The sequence below is a fragment of the Mchenga conophoros genome, linkage group LG15, assembly GCF_057382185.1.
Source record: "Mchenga conophoros isolate Kocher_MC1m ecotype Shallow Benthic linkage group LG15, M_conophoros_male_GT1.1, whole genome shotgun sequence".
Taxonomy (NCBI): Eukaryota; Metazoa; Chordata; class Actinopteri; order Cichliformes; family Cichlidae; genus Mchenga; species Mchenga conophoros.
In genome coordinates, this window is record NC_140540.1 from 33,418,091 (window position 1) to 33,442,358 (window position 24,268).

Sequence of the window (24,268 nt, forward strand, 5' to 3'; positions counted from 1 at the left end):
TCATGATTGTCTAAAATTAGCTGATGCTCTTGTTAGCATTAAAAGGATTTAACTGACCACATTAGTTGGACTAACCAATACTCAGATTAACAGCAAAGTCCAAGGAACTCAACGAAGATCTAGGAATTTGATTTGTCAGTTGCTAATTTGGCTCATGGGCTGACCAAGTGACCCAGCAGCCTGGGTTTGGGTCTGACCTGAGGCCCTTGCTATGTGTATTACATTACTCTTTGCCCCTGCTTTATTGTCCACTCTACTGCAAAAATCCCTCTCAACAATGTGAAGAGTAGATTGGCACAAGTTCGGAAGCTTGGTTGCTGGAGCCATTCCGAAACAACTGAAGATTCCAAGATCTTCTGTTCAAACAACTGCACATAAGTACAAGTTATTCTGATGTGTTACCGTGTTGCCAAGGTATGGAAGAATACCCCAACTGTTAGATGAGAGGAAATTAGTTAGGATGTTCAGGAATAAGGCAGAAACCTCCAAGGCTCAAGTCTGCTATGAACTAAAAACTGCAGGAACAGGTGGGGCACTGATCAGTGAGACACCGCTAGTAAACCTTTTGCATGTATGGGGGTTCTCAGCCAGAGCTGCATGGACTCCACACTGGGATGAGGAGAGGCCTGTTGTTGCTGTGTGTCACTGATTTTTCTGCTGCATTCTGTCTTTTAGAAAATAAATCCAGTTTTCCAACCAGTCTGTCTGTCATCACAATGCAGTCTTCCATCTGAAATCTTCTACACAGAGGAGGGATATGGTAAATGAACTGGTTCATCTACTCTACCTAAGCACGTTTTTAATGCTTTTTCTACACAAGTGTTTGGAGAGCAACCTGTGGTTAGGTATCATGCCCAAGGATATGCAGACTGGAGCAGCCAGGAATTGAACCACTGACCATTTGATTAGTAGCTGACCTGCTCTACTTCCTGAACTGCAGCCAACTCATGTATAAGTATTGGACAAAGGATGTTGAAGATGGAAGGAAGAAACGAGGAACTTCTGAGAAGATTCATGGATTTAATGCAGGAGGATCAGAGCGACAGAAGATGATATTAGGGATAGGATGAGATGGAGGCATATGATGTACTGGTTTAACCTCTTAATGAAGCAGCCAAAAGAAAAAGAAGAAACGAAATCCACAGTGAGTCTGGCTTGACAAAATCAGAGATTTTGAGGGTGTTTTATTTGAACCTACTCTCGCAAACTAATTTTCGCTAAGTAGCAGGAACTCACATGACAAGCTGCCATCACAACAACAAAGCTGAAATTTTCTGTACGTGCTGACGGGGGGGGGGGGGGGATGACGTGAACTCGTAAAATGTGTACTTACGTGATTACGTAGCAGTGGTTACGCGCAGAAGCTGGGTGTGAAGATGGCGGACGAGGAGGCCGAACAGGATCGTAGTCCTGCCATTGGTATCAGTGAAACGACCGAGGAACTTAAAAAACGTTTGCAAGAATTGCAAGAAATCTTGAGTAGAGAAAGCATCGACTCTCCAGAAGAATCATCTTCGAAGTATTGTCAAGAGTTTTGTGGGGTGAGCTGCTTTTCTTTACGCTTAAGCAAACAAGCTAATCAGCTAGCATTGATAACAACGCTACACACATACTGATATTCCAGAGAAAGCCCTGCTTTCAAAACTGAGTAGTTCTTGGAAGCACTCGCTAGTTGTTGTTGTTTTATCTATGTCCAGAATAGAAGCGTGTCTAGTAGTCACAAGTTGGTGAATACACACAGGCTCGTAAACTTCAGCTTAAATGTTGAGCATCTGAAGCAAACGTTAGCTTAAAGCTGTGTCTGCATGAGGTAATTACCTTTGGCAATGTTGGTGTTAAGAGTCGTTCAGGTAAAATGACCTATACCAGCAATAATAAAATGACTTGTTTTATTTACGGTGGCTTCCATTGCATTGATACACTTAGCGCGTCTGGCGGATATGGGTGCCTAGCATCAGTTCTTTACCCTTGTATGTTTGGCTACATGCTCGTGCACGTGAGCGTAATTTGGTCGCCTGTCTCTCGGTAACAGCCCTAAGGCCGGCAAATTTCCGTTCGGCTGGATTTTAGGAGCAGCTGCAGCACATTTGGTACGATTGCACCTGGTAAAAGAAAGGAGTTGTCAGTTAATCCCGCGATAGATTTCTCCTGTGTACGTGCAGAACGGAACGCCCGCCTGCAGAAGGGCGCACGTCGTTTTCTGTCTCAGTTGCACGCTGAAGACAATGCAGCATAAATTACCAGCACTCTCCCTTGGAGCCTGACCAGTGGCCGTTTGTGAGCTTGTGCACCGGGTGGAGTCTACAGAGGTGTGCTTGTCGTTTTGAGAGCGTGAGAGAGCGGGGATGGGGACTCTACGCGGAGTATCCTCGGGCTCATTGTGGTGGTGGTCTTCAGTGTGTTCGCCTTGTCCTGAGTACAGTGGTTACGTCAGGAAGTGCCTGTGAAGTCAGGCTGCTGATGGTGATGAATAGAAATGCTTTTGCAGATATTTGATGAACCTAATCAGTTTTATCACGTGTCAGCTAACCAGTGACAGAATCAAAAACTGAGAGAAAAGTAAGGACACTAAAATTCAGTTGGTTAAGGGGTTCACTCTAGTGCTGCCCCTGGCTGGAACAATGAGTTTTATGTTCAAACTAAGTGAAAGTGGAAAATATATCCTATCTGTGACTTTAGCAGTAAGCGGCACTACTTTGTTTGGGTAGCTGCTTTTAAAAGTCCCTCCCCGAGCCTTTCCCCCACTGTCACCAGAGTTCATAGGTCATATGATTGCTGGGGTTTTTGCTGTTGTACTATTGTAGGGTCTGCCTTACAATATATAGCTCAATGGGGCAACTGTTGTTGTGATTTGGCGATGTATAAATACAATTTAATTAACATAAAACTCATTGTGGGTAGTAGAAAAGTGGTCCCCTAAACTTTTTAGTGTTAGTAAGTCTATTAGCTACAACCAACTACATGATGTCATGTGGACTTTAGGCACATAAACTTGTGTCATAACGCGACCTCGGGAGGGAAACAGTGTTGTAGAAAGAACACTCTTCACTAATGGGAATAGTTCCAAAGCTTTCTTTTTTATGTATGAGAGTAGGGCTGCCACAAACGATTATTTTGATAGTCGACTAGTCACCGATTATTTTTGCGATTAGTCGACTAATCAGATCATCATCCACTGGACGTAAAACGTACAGCATATTGCACCAGCAGCATCTGCTCATATATAACTATCATTAGCTTACAGCTTTAAGTGTTTAAGGTATGTGCTAACTAAAAATAAAGACAAGATGATAGTTTATTAAATTTTAATGAATTTTACAGATTGTTTCGGTGAAGTTTAATAAACTCCTTGCTATCTAAAATATAACAGGACACCGGAGTAAATTCTCGAGCATCTCACACTTCTGATAATCAGTTGTCTGCTTGACGTTTATTCAGCTGTGTAAAAACTAACTTTAATCTCAGCCAAACCGATTTACTCAGGAACAAATAAAATACAAAAAAAGCCAAACAATAACATGTTTAAGTTATCTAAGTGACTTATGTATGTTTAACCTGAGTAGCGAAAGACAGCAGTGGGTTTGAAAACGATTTGCCGGGAGTCCGGTGTTCTCACGGGCTCTAGTGAGCCTAGCTAGCTATCGAGCTAGTGGGTAACAGACGTCTCCGAAAACGTTGGCGCGCTTTTGAAAATATGTGGCGTCTTGATAAACTGAGCAAATATTTGAGGTTTACACAGCTACGTTTATTTTGTGACCCAGAAAAGAATAATAAGAGTAATTTTAAAACTAACTAGCTGCCGCCGTTGTTGGAAATTGAGCTGGGCTGCGCTATGAATTCTGGGACACAGCTTCTTCTTCTTCTTCTTCAGGGTTTAACGGCAGCTGGCATCCATGCAGTGCTGCCCTCTTCTGTTTCAGTCCGTTATTACACTCTTAAATCCTACTACTCATTCCTGCGTCTTTTGTGATCTTACAAAGCTTCAAACGACGCGTCGACTATTAAATCAGTCGTCGACGATTTTGATAGTCGACGTAATCGTGACTAGTCGACTAATCGTGGCAGCCCTATATGAGAGATACATACTTCTGAATGACATGGAGCAGGTGCATCTAGTACGCGTGGAGTGGGCACAAAACGGTGACATACAGACATGTAAAAGGTCCTTAACAGGAATGACTCAGGCCAAACCTATGGTCCCACATATGTCTGCAGACGGAGAGCAGTGTGCTCGTCTGCAGTGCCTCAGTGTCTCTGTGCCACCTCTGTATGTGACACAAACAAAACAAGAATGTACGACATCGAGCCGATTGTGTACCAACTGCTATACCTATCTTAAAAAAAACAGCCTTAGCATCCACTAACCACATCAGGTTAGGAAAATCCCAAGTGATAGTTAATTGTGCTGCTTTTCGTTTGAGGCTAAAACAAAGAGATTGAGGTTTCTATAAGCAGTATATTGTGTAGGATATATGGCTGCAGCAGTTCATTGAGTAATTGGATTATAAAAAAGTTCTCAATACAATTTTTTTGCTTTGCTTTGATGCTTTGTTTAAAGCACAGCTCTGCAGCGTGCCATTGTCACCATGGAAACCCACATTTACAACTAAAAACATACCTGCAGTATAAACTGGGAAAAAAAACTAGAGGGAATCCCAGAGCAAAGTCTGACGTGAAGAAAAGCAATCTTTGTAGCTGCTCCATCCACTGCCAATTGTTTTATACTGAAAAAAATCTGCTGTAAGACTCCAGAAGTTGATAAATACAACAAAATAAAACCGGTACCGGTACCCAAAAAAATATGATTTATTCATAACACATAGGAAAAGACCCAGGGAAACAGAGTTAACGATAAAAACAAATAAAAAAAATGTATATTAAAAACCCAGAAAGCCATAAATTTCACACCCAAGCCTGAACTCTCGCGGCACGGTACTAAACGACTCACGGACCGGTACCGGGGTTGGGGACCGCTGTACTAGATCATATTATTTGAAAGTTCTGTTAAATATTTCAGATTAAAACTGAAATAATGCATTTTGTTAATTAGATTGCATTCATATTTAAAATATGACAAACATCTTTTTCATAAGCCACTTGTAAAACTGTGAGCCTTTGACCTGAGGGTTGTTATTTTGGACAATGAATTATTATTGACATCTACACCATCATAATGCCTGTTTTCAGCAGCACAAAATGTTGATCAGAGAAAAGGGTAAATTACCTCCAAAAACTGTTATTTTCAACCAGATCGTGCTTAAAATTGCACTGGTGTACTAACTCAAATCAACTTCTACATTTTTTTTTTCTACTGTGAATACAAAAAAATCTGAATGAATTGAACCCATTTTTTAACCTTCAGTTGCAAGCAGAGGTTTTTCACAAATGATGATACTGTCACAGTATGTCTCTTTCTGTGGTCAACACTAGACCTTTAATAGACCTAAATAGTAGGGCTGAACGATATATCGCATTTGCGATAATATCGCGACATGATCGAGTGCAATTTTCTAACCGCAAAGGCTGCGATTATACTCTGGACATGTCCAAATTCATGGGCTGCATCCTCCTGAGGCCGCATTTGTAGACCGATTACGTCACAGCGACGTGCCGAAGGCTGTCCAAATTACTACCATATCCCAGAATTCATAGCGCGGCCCAGCCAAACTCCAGTTTCCAACAATGGCGGCCGCTACTAAGTTTTAAAATTACTCATACTAATCTTTCTGGGTCACAAAATAAACTTTTAAAATATTTTCAGGCGAGAAAGTAGTTGTGTAAACATCAAATATCTGCTCGGTTTATCAAGATATCGCATATTTGCAAAAGTGCTTCGACGTTTTCAGAGGCGTCTGCTACCCACCAGCTCGACAGCTAGCCGGGAGCTCGAGGGTTACTGATGCGGCCGAGAACGGCACAACTCCCGGCACATCATTTTCAGATCACCGCGGAGTTTCGCTGCTCGGGTTAAACGTAATATATAAGTCACTTAGACAACCTAAAAATGTTATTGTTGGGCTTTTTTCAGTGTTTTGTTTGTTCGTGAGTAAATCGGTTTGGCTGAGATTAAAGTTATTAGATTAGGTTAGATAAAATAAAACTTTATTAATCCCCCGGGTGGGTTCCTCCTTGGTTTTCACACAGCTGACTAAACGTCAAACAGAAAACTTATTAAACAGAAGTATGAGACAGTCGAGAATTTACGCCAGTGTCTGGTTATATTTTAGATAGCAAGAAGCAGACGGCCGAGTTTATTAAACTCCACCGAGACAGCGGTGACGCTAATCAGAACTAGCCTTCTGATTCAGAAGGCTAGACCGTCCAATTTCACGCCTTTAAATTTTAAAGGCGTGTTTGTGTGTGTGTTTATACAATTGCTATTATGTTTGCACTTTATGTGTAATGTTACTGACTGCAGAGATCAGTAAGATGTGTGTATTTTTTATTTATTAGTTTTATTTATTTAATATTATTTTTTAATTGAATGACTGTCTAGTAGTTCACAGATGTCGAAAAACTGAGTGTGGTAAAGCCACTGATTTTGTTTATGTATATTTCTGCAATCTGCACATTGTACTGACTTTCATTTTAATGTTTACACCAGGGTTCCTTGTCAGCACTTTATGCTCAGATGTTTGTAAGCTAAAAATAAACTATTGTGTATGTTCAAATATACTGTTGTGATTGAAGAAGTTAAATAAAAATGTCAGTCATCAATTCATGCATCACCTCATGTTATCATAACAGAGGTCTGTCTTCCAGGAAAGAACAGTTTAAAATTAATGTAATATAGTATTGGCCATACTATATGATGTATTGCTTGTCTTTGTTTAATAATACAGAAGACAAAGACCTTAAAAAATAATCGCATATCGCATCGCAATCGCAATATTGGGGCAAAATATCGCAATTAGATTATTTTCCATAATCGTTCAGCCCTACTAAATAGTGTCTATAAAAACTACTGGTCAAGAACAACCACAGCTTGTTTATTTAACAAAGCTTTGTCAGCTAGTCAGTAATGAGTTGTTGCTGCTGTGAAGGTCCCTACAGCAAAGATACCCCCTTTGAACACAAGGCAGACCAAGTTTTTCTCGGTAGCTATCTGTGAATCACCTTGTTGGTGCTGTCAAACTTTGCTATATAAAATTCAGACGCTTTCTGGCCTGAAAGCAGAGCTGCACAGGGAAAGCGCTGCAGACTGAGGTGACAGAAAGGCTGTAGGCCGATGTGGATGAGATGAAAAGTTTGAACTTTTCTACTTTTACATTCATTTAATAAAATGTTTTTCTTATTTTATTGTAGCTAGCTGTGAGATCATGATCTAAATCATTTGTAAAACTAGTAAAACCTCTAAATGTGTATTCTAGGGCTGTTCGATATAACAATATATATTGGATGACGATATAAAAACGTCTATCGTTTCATTTTACGCTATCGTTTGTTTCGTGGTGTTGCAAAATAAACTGTTTACGGCAATATTTTTTCATTATTTTGATGGTCACTGTAGTGGTTATATTAATTTCTTCTTTCTCTCTCTCTTATATTTAATATAACCAAACTACAGACAGACAAGCGCCTGTTTTTATGTGTTGTCATTAGCAACAACGACGGTGAAAGCGTGTCCGCTTGTTTATGTTCCAGATAAACCTTTCACAATAAAGCTCAAGATCCTGTTGAGACTTTTCAAAATAAACTGAATCACGTGAAAGAGCAGATTATTTACGGATGAGAAGTAAAAAAGAGCCGCCAGGTGCTAAAAAATAAACCTTAGACTCAAACGTTAGAACAGGCTTTTCCCCGCAGCACGCCGTGTAATAAATACTCACAAAGAAAACAGCGGCCGTTACAACTTATGTCTAAAAATGTATCGTTTCATGCATCGGTTAAAAGACTCGACTCCAGGTACATGACGCCCAGCTGCAAACACTTCACGCAAGTCGAGCTGCCCAAGATTCACAGAATTTACAGAAAATGTTACATTTTTGTGATTTATATCGTTATCGGACGATAAATGTCTCATATCGGGATATGAGATTTTGGTCATATCGCACAGCCCTAGTGTATTCTGTTAAATGAGTACACTAAAATTGGATTTCGCGGAAGCAGTTGATTACAATAACAAGTGCTGCTGGTCGCTCAGTGGTTTGCACTGTTGCCTGCTGGTATCAGGTGTTGTACATGAGGATGGAAGCCTGTCATCATGTCAGAAATCTTTTTGTTTTGTTTAACTCTCGTTTCAAGGTTCCTCTATCACATTGTCTGTGACAGGCAGGCTTTTGGGCCATTATCCTGAAGCCTGCCTGTCTTCCCTGCAGGAAAATGAGACGGGAAGATGAGGAATACTTTATTTAAACACCTGTTGTAATATTATTGTCTCTAGAAAAAGCTGCATTTCCTGCGAAAGTGCAGTGTGAATGCAGTGTAGTGGAATCTGCTGAAAACAGCTGAAAAGAGGTGTAGAAGCAGAAGTGCTTGCTGAAGATGGCTGTATGTGAAAGGGTACACTGAAGAGTGTCAAGAAAGCAGAGTGCATGCAAGCGGGAAAGATGTGTGGCAACTATCACAGGTAGGGTTCGAACCTTTACCGCCGCGTCTCATGGCAGCTGCTCAACCCACTGAGCCAAACCAGTTCTGGTCCTATGATGAGAGAAAAAATGTGCACTGTGGAGCAGAAGCTGAAATTTGCTGAAAGGAGGTGAAGAAACTGAAATTTGTGCAGAATAGAGTTAAAGAGGCTGAGATTTGTGCTGAAAAGAGGTTAAGAAGCAGAACTTTGCGCTGAAAACAGGTGAATCAGCAGAATTTGTGCTGAAAAGTAGTGGAAAAACTTAAAATTCTACTGGAAATAGGGCTGAACGATATATCGCATTTGCGATAATATCGCGACATGATCGAGTGCAATTTTCTAACCGCAAAGGCTGCGATTATACTCTGGACATGTCCAAATTCATGGGCTGCATCCTCCTGAGGCCGCATTTGTAGACCGATTACGTCACAGCGACACGCCGAAGGCTGTCCAAATTACTACCATATCCCAGAATTCATAGCGCGGCCCAGCCAAACTCCAGTTTCCAGCAATGGCGGCCGCTACTAAGTTTTAAAATTACTCATACTAATCTTTCTGGGTCACAAAATAAACTTTTAAAATATTTTCAGGCGAGAAAGTAGTTGTGTAAACATCAAATATCTGCTCGGTTTATCAAGATATCCCATATTTGCAAAAGTGCTTCGACGTTTTCAGAGGCGTCTGCTACCCACCAGCTCGACAGCTAGCCGGGAGCTCGAGGGTTACTGATGCGGCCGAGAACGGCACAACTCCCGGCACATCATTTTCAGATCACCGCGGAGTTTCTCTGCTCGGGTTAAACGTGATATATAAGTCACTTAGACAACCTAAAAATGTTATTGTTGGGCTTTTTTCAGTGTTTTGTTTGTTCGTGAGTAAATCGGTTTGGCTGAGATTAAAGTTATTAGATTAGATAAAATAAAACTTTATTAATCCCCCGGGTGGGTTCCTCCTTGGTTTTCACACAGCTGACTAAACGTCAAACAGAAAACTTATTAAACAGAAGTATGAGACAGTCGAGAATTTACGCCAGTGTCTGGTTATATTTTAGATAGCAAGAAGCAGACGGCCGAGTTTATTAAACTCCACCGAGACAGCGGTGACTCTAATCAGAACTAGCCTTCTGATTCAGAAGGCTAGACCGTCCAATTTCACGCCTTTAAATTTTAAAGGCGTGTGTGTGTGTGTGTTTATACAATTGCTATTATGTTTGCACTTTATGTGTAATGTTACTGACTGCAGAGATCAGTAAGATGTGTGTATTTTTTATTTATTAGTTTTATTTATTTAATATTATTTTTTAATTGAATGACTGTCTAGTAGTTCACAGATGTCGAAAAACTGAGTGTGGTAAAGCCACTGATTTTGTTTATGTATATTTCTGCAATCTGCACATTGTACTGACTTTCATTTTAATGTTTACACCAGGGTTCCTTGTCAGCACTTTATGCTCAGATGTTTGTAAGCTAAAAATAAACTATTGTGTATGTTCAAATATACTGTTGTGATTGAAGAAGTTAAATAAAAATGTCAGTCATCAATTCATGCATCACCTCATGTTATCATAACAGAGGTCTGTCTTCCAGGAAAGAACAGTTTAAAATTAATGTAATATAGTATTGGCCATACTATATGATGTATTGCTTGTCTTTGTTTAATAATACAGAAGACAAAGACCTTAAAAAATAATCGCATATCGCATCGCAATCGCAATATTGGGGCAAAAAATCGCAATTAGATTATTTTCCATAATTGTTCAGCCCTAACTGGAAATAGGTGAAAAAGCTGAAATTTGTGTTGAAAAGAGTTAAAACAGTTGAACTGTTAACTGAAAAATTTTTTTTGTCATAAGCGGGATTCGAACCCGGGCCTCCTGCTCTGAGAACGGCTGCTCATCTCACTGAGCTAAAACATGGCTCAGCCTGGCAAGCAAAGCTGGTGATCACACTGATAATGTGGTCCCATTCAGCAAAATGGGCCAAAAAATGGCATAAAAAGCTTAATAGCTCAAAAAGTATAAAAGTTATGAGCACCAAAAGATATAGCAGGCATTAGCAGAAGGAGCAGAACGGTTTAAAGTTTGAATGGTGAAAATCGGATGAAAACTGAGGGAGTAGTTAACCAACCAAGGTCTGAGCAACTAGAATAAGGTGGAAGAATAAAGAGAAACAGGATCACTATAGTGTGAATGCCTCACACAATTAGAATTAAACTGTAGTGAATGGACTGCCTGTTTTCAAACTGCTGGTAGGTTTTGTTTTTTTTGGTTGTTGTTGTTTTTTTTGTTTTTTTCCATTGTTGCTAAGTGAGTGACTTTGGTTCCCCTTGCAGACATTGTTGGAGTACGCAGGTCGGTGGAGGGTGGAGGAGGAGCCTTTGCCTCTGGTGAAAGTGTACACGGAGGCCCTGGTGAATTATGCCCGTGCCTCTCCATACCTCTCTCTGCAGTGTGAAAATGTTTCTCTTGTAGTTGAGAGACTCTCACTGTAAGTATAACTGCACATACACACTTTACATTCATGGAACGTTTGTTGGATACTGTCCTGTAACAACGTTGAGTTACACATTTTCCTGTAAAATCAGTCCATCAGAGGTCAGTTTGCTGTTTCTATGGTTCGGTCTACAGGAGTTTCCTCGAGCTTTTACTCTCACTGAAGGATATTCCACATGCCGCATGGAACGAGTTGAAGTCATGTGTTCAGGTAAAGAAGATTTCAGCTTTCCAAATAAAGTATTCAAAATGTCGGCTCTAAGCTGGACTTCATAAGCATGCTTTTGCTACTCACATTCAGACCTCATGGAGTTTTCCTGTTGTGTACAGTTTGCTCACAGCAATCTTAAACAGAATGGAATCACTCAGCTGTCCCCGTTGTCTGCTTTGGGCAAGTATGACGGTGTTTGGTCCAACAGGACGCTGCAAGGCCTTCTGTCCAATGAAAACCTTCCCACAGAACAAGGTGAGTGCAGGCCTCTTTTTCACATTGTGTTATTTGGAAAGATCCTGTGCTTTTAATTAAATACTAGTAAAAATAACAATAATGTGCTTTGTGCAGCACCTTTGAAAACATAGTGTGCTTTATAGAACTGAAATAATGGTCAGAGTGATTAACAGGTTAAATTAAAAAAGTAACAAAATGTCAGAAGGAATAACAAAATATTTCCTGTTAAATATGTTTGGAGCAGTGATTGAACAGTAAAAATTGAAGTTCACAACCTCAGTTCTTATTTTTCAATTCAAATTAGAGAGTAGATAAAACTTTATTAATCCCTCAGGTGGGTTCCTCTGGAGAATTCAGTAATTTGAGTAACTTCAAATCATCAGATCCAAGCCCAGCGAGGGGCAGCCATTTATTGCAACAACTTAAGCACAGCAGAGATCAGACTTAAGTTAGTGACTGGTGCTTCACCAACTCCAAACAATAAGCTTCACCAAAAAGAAAATTGAAGTAGGATCTTAAAAGAACAGGTGAATACTCTACCTCCCGTCCTGTGCTCTAAATCTCTCCATACATAAGGTGCATGCTGACGGAAGTGCTGTTTGGAATTTGTTGTCAACTTCTTGTGCATTAGTCGAGCCTGGAAGTAAGACTACTTCTTCTGCGTCATTGCGACAGGAAGCTCCAAATTTTGACAGTATTGCTCAGATGAAAGTGTGTAGTCTGTTTTGTTTGATATGAGAGGTAAAGGACATTTCCTGGTTACAAATGACTTTAAGATTCCTCACTGTCGCTGGAGGCCCAATTAATCACAATAAGGGATCTGGTTGGTCCCTATGTTGCACGTCTTCAAGTACAATAAGTGAAAAGGGTTTAAAGTAGATTTTATGCAGCCTCGGCATTAGCAATACTGTGTTTAAGATTTTACTGGAAAGAAAATTGTTGAGCACTTCCATTTAAAAAAAATAAAAATAAAATTTAGATACTTAACATGAATTTAAAAAAAATGCATATTGAATGTTTCAGTTGAGGAATTCCTAGCACAGGAGGGAATCGTACTGTTGGGGATGAGGGTGAAGCAGCTGATGAAGGAGAAGAAGCTAGAGAAGGCTGCACTGCTGGCAAAGACCTGCTGCCAGTCCTCAGCCTTCCAAGTGAACGGATCCTTCAAGCAGCTGTATCTTGTGTGCCTCTGTGGTACTGCAGAGCAGAATCAGCTTATGGAGGAGGTGAGTTTCATTGGGTTATTTAATTATGCATAAAGTGCTGTGGTCACACTTAGTAGCGGGTTAAGTTTTATATGTTTTCATAGACTTTCAACCTGAGGGTTTCATCTGTCATCTGCTGTTTATCCTACACAGGCCAGCAGTTGTGTTGTTGGACTTCGTGTTTGTGTGTTAGGAATCGGGGGTTTGTTTGAAAAAGCAGGTTTAGTGGGAAAACTGAGATTTTATGTGTAAGGTAAGGGGAAAGTTGTACAGAGAGCACTAACTTAAGCTGGTTGGTTCCCTGCAGCTCAAGCACACTTGGGTTATGCATCAGAACATCTATAACACATCAAGTCAGAAAAATAAAGTGCAGGTTTTGGAGTAATCTAGTCACAGTAAGCCCAGTTGAGATGATTTGGCATGGCCTTAAACAGACAGTTCATGCTCAAAACCCCTTCAGTGACTGAAAATGAAAGCAATTCTGCAAAGAACAGTGGAACAAAATTCCTCAACAATGATTTGAAAGAGTAATTGGCAGTTCCTGCAAATGCTGGAGGTTTATTAGGTTTATGGGGCATAAATAAAAGTGCATTATGTATTTAGGCAGGTTATCTTTGTCTGATAAAGTGTAACAAATATGCCAAAAAAAGGGCAAATAATGTTTTTACAACATTGTATTAAAATTGTGATAATGTGAAAGGTTTCCTGTGTGTGACTATCTAGTATGAGCCTTTCAAGTTTGAGTATTTTCAAACACATTTTCAAGCTACGGTCACTGAATGCTGTCGAGCAACATTTCGAAATGTCTCTAGTTTAGCTCTTAGCTCCCTTGGTATTAAAAAGGTAACTTAGCACATCATGATGTCACTTTGCTGCTAGCCTTATTTGTGCCCTTAATCTATTGGTGCTGTTGTCTTCTTATGTTTTCTTGTAATAGGTAGGCAACATTTAAGTTTCTGAGACCTTTGATATTGGAGGGTTGCAAAATTACTGAACGATTGGTTTAATCACTTGGGTGATTCAATATGTGGTTATGTTGTTTCTATCTGTAAAGCTTTCAAAGGAGGACTGCCGTGATGCATTAGAGATGATTTGCAACCTAGAGTCTGAGGGAGACGATAATGCAGCTTTCAGTTTATGCTCGGCCTTCCTGACCCGGCAGCTTCTCCAAGGAGACACATACTGTGCTTGGTAAGAAGAAAAGTTCTCTGATTTGATGCTGACCACTATTTTATTTAATTTTTTAGAAAAATAAGTAAAGTTATAGAATCAGCATACTTTTTTTCCTTCTCTTTTCCTCCATATTGTTGGGTACTATTAAGACAGCGGTCCCCAACCCCCGGGCCTAGGACCGGTACCAAGCCGCGAGAGTTGACGCTCAGGTGTGAAATGTATGGTTTTCAGGGTTTTTATCGGTTTTCAGCGTTATTTTGTTATCGTTTTTATCGTTAACTCACTTTTCCTGGGTCTTTTCACGTGTGTTATGAATAAGTCTTCTTTTTTCGGTACCGGTACTAGTTTTATTTTGTTGTATTTATCCGCGACACGCGACAAGGCCGGTCCGTGAAAATATTGTCGAGCATAAACCGGTCCGTGGCGCAAAAAAGGTTGGAGACCGCTGTATTAGGAGGTTGGTGATGTAATCAGTATTGAGCAAGTTGTCTGTCTTCTAACCAGGGAACTCACACTGTTTTGGAGCAAGCTGCTGAAGCGATTGGAACCATCAGAGCAGGCCTTTCTTGACAGATGTCGCCAGATGTCTTTATTGTCAATTACTGTGTACCACATCCTGTTCCTCATCAAGGTCATTCAGTCAGAGGTTAGTGGAAAGTCATCTGCTTCAGTATATTCAAACATTTGGACCCAAATGATTGACTGCAACTGTTATCTTTTGCCTTTGAGCTATCCACACCATATTGCCAAAAGTGTTCACTCACCCATTTAAATTGAGTTCAGGTGTTCAGATCACGTTTGTAGAATGAAGCACTTAGGCATGCAGACTGCATCTACAAACATTTGTGAAAGAACGGGTGGTTCTCACAAGCTCAGTGAATTCCAGCTTGGTATCGTGATAGGATGTCTCATATGCAATCCAATGTAAGGCCAGTCGTGAAATGTCATTGCTACTAAATATTCCACTGTCAGCTGTTACTGTAACAAAGTAGAAGTGATTGGAAACAACAGCAACTCTGCCATGAAGCGGTAGGCCACATAAAATCACAGTCAGCATATAGGTTGCCAACTTTCTGCAGAGTCAGTCAGAACAGAACTCCAAACTTAATGTGACCTTCAGATCAGTTTGAAAGAACAGTATGTAGAGAGCTTCATTGAATGGGTTTCCACGGCCGAGCAGCTGCATCTAAGCTTTACATCAAGAAGCGCAATGTAAATGGACTCTACAACAGTGGAGACATGTTCTCTTTTTGCTAAAGCATATAGTTAGTGCTGGATCAGGTGACCCTGAATCCTCCCTTAATTATGCTGCAATAAGCGTAGGCTGCTGGGGGATTCCCATTGAGTATTTCTTATTATTATTGTAGGGTCTACCTTAGAATATAAAGCACCTTGAGGTTACTGCTGTTGTGATTTGGCGCTTTATAAATAAAATTGAATTGATTGATGAATTCACGCTTCTTTTCTGGAAATCCAACAGACAAGTCTGGGTTTGGCAGTCGCCAGGAGAACGGTACTTGTCTGATTGTGTTGTGCCCAGTGTAAAGGTCTGTGGAATGGGGATTATGGTGTGTCGTAGTTTTTGGGCACAAAATACTACCCCGACAGCATGTGGCAGGACAAATGACCAAACATCTTCCAGCTTCTGTCTCCTGGCAGAAGCTGGAAGATGTCACCTGGCAGAGATGCCCACTCTCCCCTGCACTGTTTGCAATTTTTATCGAACCACTAGCAGCAGCAGCAATTAGACAGGCTAAAGTGATTACGGGCATAAGATGGAAGAATGTTGAACATAAAATCTGTCTTTATGTGGATGTATTGCTTTTTTTCCCAACACTCACAAACAGCTCTCCCTGAGATACTGCATTTAACTCTTTTTCAAAAGTTTCAGATTATTCGATAAACTGGTTCAAATCTACAGTTCTTCTGATTAATTGCTCCTTCCATAATTCCTCTTCTAGCCCACTGCTATCTGGAAATATTGAATATTTAGGTATTAATGTCTCTCCTAAGCTTGCAGATTTAACTAAATTAAACTACATCCCACTAGATGGAAATCTCTACCCATATCTTTCATGGGAAGGGTCGCTTCAATAAAAATGATAGTCTTGCCAAGAATCAATTTTGTTTTTAATGATCCCGAGTAAACCATCACCAGACTGGTTTAGGTCTCTAAATTCCTTTGGAAAGGTAAGCCCCCACATATTATCTTAAAAATGCTACAAAGGAGGACTAGATCTGCCTAACTTTCAACACTGTATCTTAGCCAACAGGTTATTGTAGTAACTTAATAACCAAATAACGTCTTTTTAATGAAATGGGTCTTCTTTATTAATATAGCCAGAGCAGTTCAGAATAAGTTGAAACATGCTTAAAATAATTTAGCTTTTTTGTGTGTGTGTGTGTTTGTCCCCTTCACAGATTGACCGTGTTGGCCTGCCAGTGTGCATCGAAATGTGCATCAGGGCTCTACGGATGGAATCAGGTGATGGGAACAGTAAAGCCACTGTGTGTAAAACAATTTCCTGTTTGCTTCCATCTGACTTGGAAGTGAAGCGAGCCTGTCAGCTGACAGAGTTCCTCCTAGAACCCACTGTTGAGTCTTACTATGCTGTGGAGACTCTTTATAATGAACCTGATCAAAAACTAGAGGAGGAGGATTTGCTGGTTCCCAACTCGCTGCGATGTGAACTCTTGCTAGTGTTAAAAACCCAGTGGTCCTTTGACCCAGAATTTTGGGATTGGAAAGCGCTAAAGCGTCATTGCTTGGCACTAATGGGCGAAGAAGCTTCCATAGTGTCGTCGATTGATTTGCTGAATGATACAGAGAGCCCTGAAGAAGAGGACGTCATGAGCCTAAGGGGGTTTAATAATGTTCCAGACCACTTAGTTACTGGCACCTACGAACTCAAAGATGTTACAGACAAGAAACAGAAAAACAGAGAAATGAAGAAACTGAGAGAAAAAGGTTTTATATCTGCCAGGTTCAGAAACTGGCAGGCCTACATGCAGTACTGTGTGCTGTGCGACAAAGAGTTTCTCGGCCATAGGATTGTACGACACGCACAGACTCATCTAAGCAAGGGAATGTACACCTGCCCAATATGTGCTCAGACATTTACCTCAAAAGACACATTAATTCCCCATGTAACATCACATGTGAAACAATCGTGCAAGGAAAGGCTGACTGCACTGAAAACAAGCAAAAAACTGGCTAATCCCAAAACAGCTGCCCCTGTTATTGCAGCCTTTGAATCCAAAACGCAGCACAATCTTTCTGTAAATGGTGACCCCTCAGGGTGTAACCGGGGGTTGGCTTACAAGGGTCAGACCAGTGGGCCTAGGCTTAATGTGGACTGTAGTGAGGACAACATGTGCCCTGTTGGAAAATGCAGGAGGAGCTTCAAATTTTTCAAAAATCTTATTGCACATGTCAAAGCTCATGGGGATAATGAGGAAGCAAAGACGTTCCTTGAGATGCAGAGCAAAAAGGTTGTTTGCCAGTACTGCCGTCGCCACTTCATTAGTGTCACTCATCTTAATGATCACTTGCAGGTCCACTGTGGTGTAAAACCTTACATCTGCATACAGTTGAACTGCAAGGCAAGTTTCTTGTCCAACACTGAGCTCCTAATACATAGGAAAACACATTCTGTGTTTAAAGCTAAATGCATGTTTCCAAACTGTGGAAAAATTTTCAATGCAGCCTTCAAACTGTATGACCACGAGGCACAGCATTATAAAACTTTTACCTGTAAAGTTGTGGACTGTGGAAAAGTATTCCATTCACAACAGCAGCTGGATTTACACCAGGACAGGCATGTGACTCAAGAAGAGGAAAACCAGTCCTCTGAACAAACCCTACAAAATGGGCAACCCAGCCCTTCACTCGCTGAGCAAATGCAACAGGAGAACTGGAGCACTGAAACGGAGAGTATTGATCAAGATCGTGGACGGCTGCCGGTACCCACTGAGACTTTGCTGACATCTTCAGAAGAACCTGTGGACACATTAAAACAATATACAAGCGAACATGAAGACAAAGCTTTTTCAAGCAGTCATACACACAATTTAAGCAATTCTGTGATTCAGTCTGTCTGTTCCAGCTTGTCTGAAACTCAAAGATATAGAGATAATTTGTCTGATTATCAAAGAGCGCCCCAACAGAATCAGTCTGTACCTTCATTTGAAGCCAGTTTAAATAATGTCTTACATAGCCAACCGCAGATGTTCTCTAATATTCAGAATACTGATTCAGTTAATTACAACTCTAACTTAAATTTGCCAGTAAAGCAAGAGCCACCGTCTACTAGCAACTGCTTAACAGTACAGCTGCCTCACAACTCTGTAGAGCCTGCAGTTTTGCAGCCACTCCCTCCAACAGTAAGTCCTCAGCAGCGAGCTGGGAACAGAGCGGACAACTCTCTAGAACAGAGAGAGCGATTTCATTGCGCATTAGAAACCTGTCCGAGGCATTACAGCTCCTACAGGAGTGTCACCAAGCACATGAAAGCGGTTCACCCAGATTTCTATGAGCAATGGAAAGTTGCTCGAACTAACATCAAAACAACCTATGCTCCAGCACAGAGCAAATCGTCTGTGGAGCATCTCAGTTCAGTCTCGCAGCTTCAGAACCAGCAAAACGGTAGAGTAACAATTCATGGAGTTCAGAGACAGAACGTTATCCAATCACCTTATACCAACATGGGTAACAGTTTAAACTATTCTGACCTGCACTCGCTTTCTTCACCAGGCCTCACCCATAATGGTTCGCTGCTAATGGCAAATGTTTTGAATCCCATTGTTCTCTCTCAGTTAGGGAGCAATAGAAATCCCACAATTGAACACGCTCAAGCTTCAGGCAGTCACAGTTGGCATACAGTTGCTGGAAGTGAACAGGTTCAAAACTGTGGTTCTTCTCAAGTCTATCCACCTAGCCTGCAAGCGAACCTGCAAATGACTCCTAATAGTTCTGTTGTGTCGCTTGGTGTCCCATCCTGTTCTGTGATGGGATCAGTTACGGAGAGACCAGCAGAGTCCTTGCAGTCACCACAGAACAGTAGGCCCCAGCCAGTTCGTCCCTCGTACGTGAATGGTGCAAAGGAAGTGTTGGAACAAACTGATGCCTGTCCATCATATTCATCACAGATTCAAAGCAGTTTAGCCCCTGGTGCCAAGATACCTGAACAAACGCAAACTGTGCAAAATCATCTACAGATGAATTTTCCTTCTGCAAACAACGAAATCCAGAAGAGTAGTACGGTCCTACCTATAGATGGCCCTATTGTCGCCGAAGATGAGGTGCGACGCAGAAAAAACAAAAGGATTAAATGGCCAGCGATTATTAAGGATGGGAAATTTGTTTGTCGGAGGTGTTTTAGACAGTTTGATAGTCCTAAATCCCTCGGAGGCCACTTGTCCAAACGAACAACTTGCAAACCCTACAATGATTCAGAACTGAATGCAGATTTGCCAAGATCATTCCTTGATCTTAATTCAGAGCAAACAGTTGGCACCCCTCAACTTTCTTATAACCCTGCTGCTGTGTACCAGGAGAAGCATCATCAATCTTCAGCAGCTACAAAAGATTACCCCACACGTAATTATCCACCAAATAACTTGCAGACATATGGCAGCAATGAGGCAAATGATGATATTCTTAAACAAATTATGACTGAATCCAACATGTCTGATCTCTTTGTGCACACACCTGCCCCACAGACAATGTTCCAAAACCCCTGTGTTCCCCTAGGAGCTGGTGAGCGTTTGACAGGTAGCTCAGTAATACAGCACACAGAAAATGTTCAGGTGAAGCAAGAATGCTCATACAGTTCAGCCCATTATCCTCAGCCAAGTATGGATATATTTTCTGGAACAGAATTCCCAGACCCACTGTTTTCACAAATCCTCACAAAAAACCCTTCTGCGGCTGTCCCCAGATCTGCCCCTAAAAACGAGACTGCTGGGGAGATCCACAATGAAGGATATCAGTCTGACAATATCCACACACCAGATCCAGATTTAAACTCAGTGACACACACACTGATACCTGAAAATCAGCTTAGTCCAGCAGCAATAAGTAGCAGTCAGATTGAGGTGCAGAGAAAAGCTTTTGACCAAGGCATTAAAAAGAGACTGCGTGAGCAGATTTTGGCTGGCGACTTGCAGCGTCGGAACAGCACGTGTAACTCCTCCAACGCTGATGCTAAAGCCATATCGCTCGATCCAGCAGGTACCTCTTCCAATAATTCTGGATATAATCCATTGTCTAATGATGCAAAGACAGATTTTATTAGTCAAGGACAATTTTTTGAAGAAAATTCTGTAGTTATGCCACAGACCTCTGATGAAATTAAACTATTGCTGAACACACAAAGTTTTACTTGTTTCAGAGATACTGTTATACCACAACAGGAGGTACCAAGTCCCAGAGTCATTGTGGCAAATGATCCAGAGCCTGAACCATACCAACTGTCAGCCAGCCAACAGCAGTACATGACCGAAATTCAGAGTGCATTTGAAAGGCTCAACTTGGTCAGAGAAGTTGCTGATCAAATGTCAAATGTTTCTGTGCAGCAAGCTGCAAACAACCAGACCAAATGTGCAAAAGTCAAATCGCGTAAGTCAATTTCATCAGCCTTGATTAAGCCATTTGCTTGTGAGAAGGAGGACTGCACCTTTAGTTCCATTTCCAGTGAAGCACTGTGGAAACACCTCTCAAAAACCCACAGCTACAAAATTGAGATGGTGAATGTGGTTAAAAAACGATATGGCCTATATGCTCCTTTTAAATGTCAGAAATGTAGTAAGGCATTCACTCGAAACTCAAACCTCAGAGCTCACTACCACTCAGCTCACAAATTATCAGCTAAAGAAATTGCGGATTTAGATTTGAAGCGCAGGCTGGCCAAAGATGCTGCGTCCGCTGCTATTCAAAACCAACCTGTGGGTATAAACTCTGCTCCAGAGGCTCGGTACCACACGACAGTGGAGAACGGGACACATATGTGTCCGCTCAAAGATGCCACACAACGGGATTACCCATCACAGGTTCTGGGGCCCTGCACTAACACAGTCATAACGAATAACAAGTTTCAGCAAGACATTCGCTCCACAGTGATCTGTCCTTTGCAAGCAGCTCACACGCATAACCAGCCAGTGACTCCTTCGAGACAGGCACAGACTTCAACTACATCCTTCCCGTCAGTAAAAGCAGCAGAACAATGGTTACATGAACAGCAAAGAAACTTGCCTTTTCAGCATCCAGTGGTTGGCGACTCCTTACCTACAGTGTCACCTTTGCTCACCCAGGCTCTCTTGGGCACGGCTCAGGCTAAGGAGCCACAGTCCTCCAACAAGCATTCAGCTTTCAATAGGCACTCAATAGTTCAGCCAAGTACAGATGTTACAAAGAAGACTAAAGAGAGGAAGCCCAAGTTAGGTGATGCAATGAGTCCATACAGACCATATTGCTGTGTTCATCAAGGCTGCGTGGCAGCTTTTACTATCCAGCACAATCTGATCCTCCACTACAGGGCTGTTCACCAGTCTGCCCTGTCGGCACTGGAGGTAAACAAAGAGCAAGACCAGTCTGAGGCTGCGAATGAACTGGACCACGAGGATGAGCCAGAGGCAGAGTTCCCTCAGGTTTCTGAGTTCAGATGCCAAGTCAAAGACTGCTCCCGTGTTTTCCAACAAGTACCCAACCTCTTTCAGCATTATGTCCAGCTCCACGAATTTAGTCTAGATAAAGTCGGCAGTCTGTTGTCCAGCGTCAGGCTCGGCAAGTTTGCTTGTGGCCATCAAGGATGTAAGGAATCCTTCACTGCTTTCAGGAGTTACGTAGCTCACATCAAAGGTGAGCACAAAGATATAAAGCTGGCCAAACCAGAACATTTAAATGGTTCTTTCAAGTGTGAAATTGAAGGCTGTGACCGTTCATATGCCACAAAGTCAAATCTGATCAGACATATGATGAAAAAGCATCAGGATCTGCACCAGTCTAAATTAAAGAGTCAACAAATAAAAGATGGCACAAAACAGACTTCAAAGACCTTGCATTATCAAATTACTAAGACAAGTAATGGGAAAGAAAACATTGAAACGAATAAAAAGTTTTTGAGAGCAAGTGACACAAAGAGGGCTAGCAAGTCAAAGAACAATCACTGGGTTAAATATGGAAAACCCTCACTGAAATCTAAACTGGAGGCGTCCGCTTTGTGCACGAAGAAATTACCTCTGCAGTACCCCTGTATGATCAAAGGCTGCGAGTCTGTAATGAAGTCAGAGCGGAGTATAATGAAGCATTACATTGGCCACGGACTTTCAGAAAAGTACCTGGAACAGCACAGAAGTCACTTTATCTTCTGCAAAAAGTTTCCGCGGCAGAAGTGTCGCTCAATCAGGAGTGACGACTCCAAATCTGACAACACCTCAGACATGTCAGACGTCGAGACGGCTGCAGACGCCAGCCTGGAGGGTAGAGAGTATGGATGCTCAAAGCCGATCCTACGCAGAAGGGCTGCAGCAGGGATCCCTGTAGCATTGTTTGACAGCAAATTATCAAATGATGGCATCTCTGATGGTTCTGTGATACTCAAACGCAAGCGAGGGCGTCCACGAAAATACATTGAAAAAATTGTGAAAGGCAAGAAGATTCCACATCCAACCAAGGCGGACGTGGTTTGCAGCCGTTCCAATGAAGCTGTCTCCTCATGTCCCGCTGTAATGCAGGAGGAGAGGACTGAGCAGAGCGTGCCGCTGGCTTCTTTTAAACCAATGGGATTTGAAATGTCCTTCTTAAAATTCCTAGAACAGTCAAATAAATCTGAGCACCCGTTGATGAGGAATGTCTCGGAGGCAGTAAAGTGCAGGCATCCGTTCAGCCTGAGCACCAAAGGCAACTGTGTCAGGTTCAGCAACCGTCAGAATCTGAAATCACTGAGCAAGGTGAAAATATACCTGGACACGGCCTTTTCATCGTCTGTCTCTGACCTGATGTTAAAACAGCTGCAGGACATGCGCCCTGCTGTGTTGTTAGAAAAATATAATTAACACTTTTTTCCTTTTTTTTTTTTTCTTTTGGAAGCAGAATCTCAGGATTTGAATGAGTAAAATCTGCTGCACACTGGTGGCCCTACATGTAAAATGTTTTTTATACATCCATCTATAAACACTTGTTACCTGTACATGGTTGTCTATTGTTTTTTTATCTAGAAAAATGTAAAGCATGTTTTTAAATACAAAAAAGAACATTCGGGTTTAGTAGATATAGGACATCAGGTTAGGGTGTCTTGATTATCCCTGTGGAACTTGGAGATTGGTGGACTGAAATTGACTGTGTAGTTTGTGGTTGAAGGTGTTTGTGCTGTGTATAGTTTGAAATTACCCACTGCAGCCAGCAGCCTGATTTTTTTTTATTTTTTTTTTGTAACGTATGTGTGTTGGGGGTGCAAAGAATTGATGCCTTTCATGATGTAATGTCTGGAGCTCCTGCATGCACACTGATGATGATAATGATTTTGTGGAAAGGTTTTTTGAATGACAAACAGATGTTCTCATATTAAATATTCACCAGTGTTTTGTAAGTGTGTGTGTGTGTGGTTGGTTTTTTTGTTTTTTCCTGCATTCACATATCTTGCATAATGCAATTATTTGAGTAGGAACAAATATTTAATCAAGCAGTTTATGGGTTTAACTTTAAAAAAAAAAGTGGAGTTGCAGCTGTTTTTATAAATTACACATATATAACACACATATAGGCCCAAATGTAATTGGACAATTGCTTGATAAATTTTCATGGGCAGACAGAAAGCAAATTCAGGCAGCAAAGAACTACATCCCCATTGTATGAATACTGGATTGAACTCTATGTTCAATTTCAGTTTTATTTATACAGCACCAAATCACAACAACAGTCTCCTCAAAGCACTTGATATTGTAAGGTAGACCCTACAATAATACATGCAGAGAAAAACCCAACAATCATGACCATCTATGAGCAAGCACTTGGCAACAGTGGGAAGGAAAAACTCCATCAGAACCAGGCTCAGGGAGGGGTGGCCATCTGCCACAACCGTTTGGGGAGTGAAAAGGAAGACTGGATGAAAGACATGCTGTGGAAGAGAGCCAGAGATTAATAACAGGTATGATTCAGTGCAGAGAGGTCTATTAACACATAGTGAAGAAGAAACATCCAGTGCAAGCTGGTTCTATAGAAGAGGGGCCTTTAAACTGAAGGCTCTGCCTCCCAGAGGCACTGGTCCCATTTAAAGACCAGTGCAGTACCTACTGCACTGGTCACACTGAAATAACTATGCGCTTAACAATTTGAAAATTGTTAAAATGGAAAGTTATTTAGTGTGTCACTTTTCATTTGAACA

General features: G+C 41.3%; 1 protein-coding gene across 1 annotated transcript; it reads left to right on the plus strand.

The window, feature by feature from the left end:
- Window positions 1–1,363: 1,363 nt before the first annotated feature.
- Window positions 1,364–23,473, plus strand: znf292b (zinc finger protein 292b). Its single transcript, XM_085246885.1, has 8 exons — window positions 1,364–1,541; window positions 10,901–11,055; window positions 11,196–11,271; window positions 11,391–11,526; window positions 12,532–12,734; window positions 13,768–13,904; window positions 14,391–14,532; window positions 16,308–23,473. Exons 1-8 carry the CDS (start codon window positions 1,377–1,379, stop codon window positions 22,938–22,940), a joined length of 7,647 nt encoding a protein of 2,548 aa, XP_085103011.1. The 5' UTR covers window positions 1,364–1,376; the 3' UTR covers window positions 22,941–23,473.
- The last annotated feature ends 795 nt before the right edge of the window (window positions 23,474–24,268 follow it).

Coding starts and splice junctions, on each gene's coding strand:
- znf292b (XM_085246885.1), top strand. CDS start 1,377: ATGGCGGACGAGGAGGCCGAACAGGATCGTAGTCCTGCCATTGGTATC. Junction 11,272..11,390: donor AGTTGAAGTCATGTGTTCAG/GTAAAGAAGATT, acceptor TGTTGTGTACAG/TTTGCTCACAGCAATCTTAA. Junction 11,527..12,531: donor AAACCTTCCCACAGAACAAG/GTGAGTGCAGGC, acceptor TGAATGTTTCAG/TTGAGGAATTCCTAGCACAG.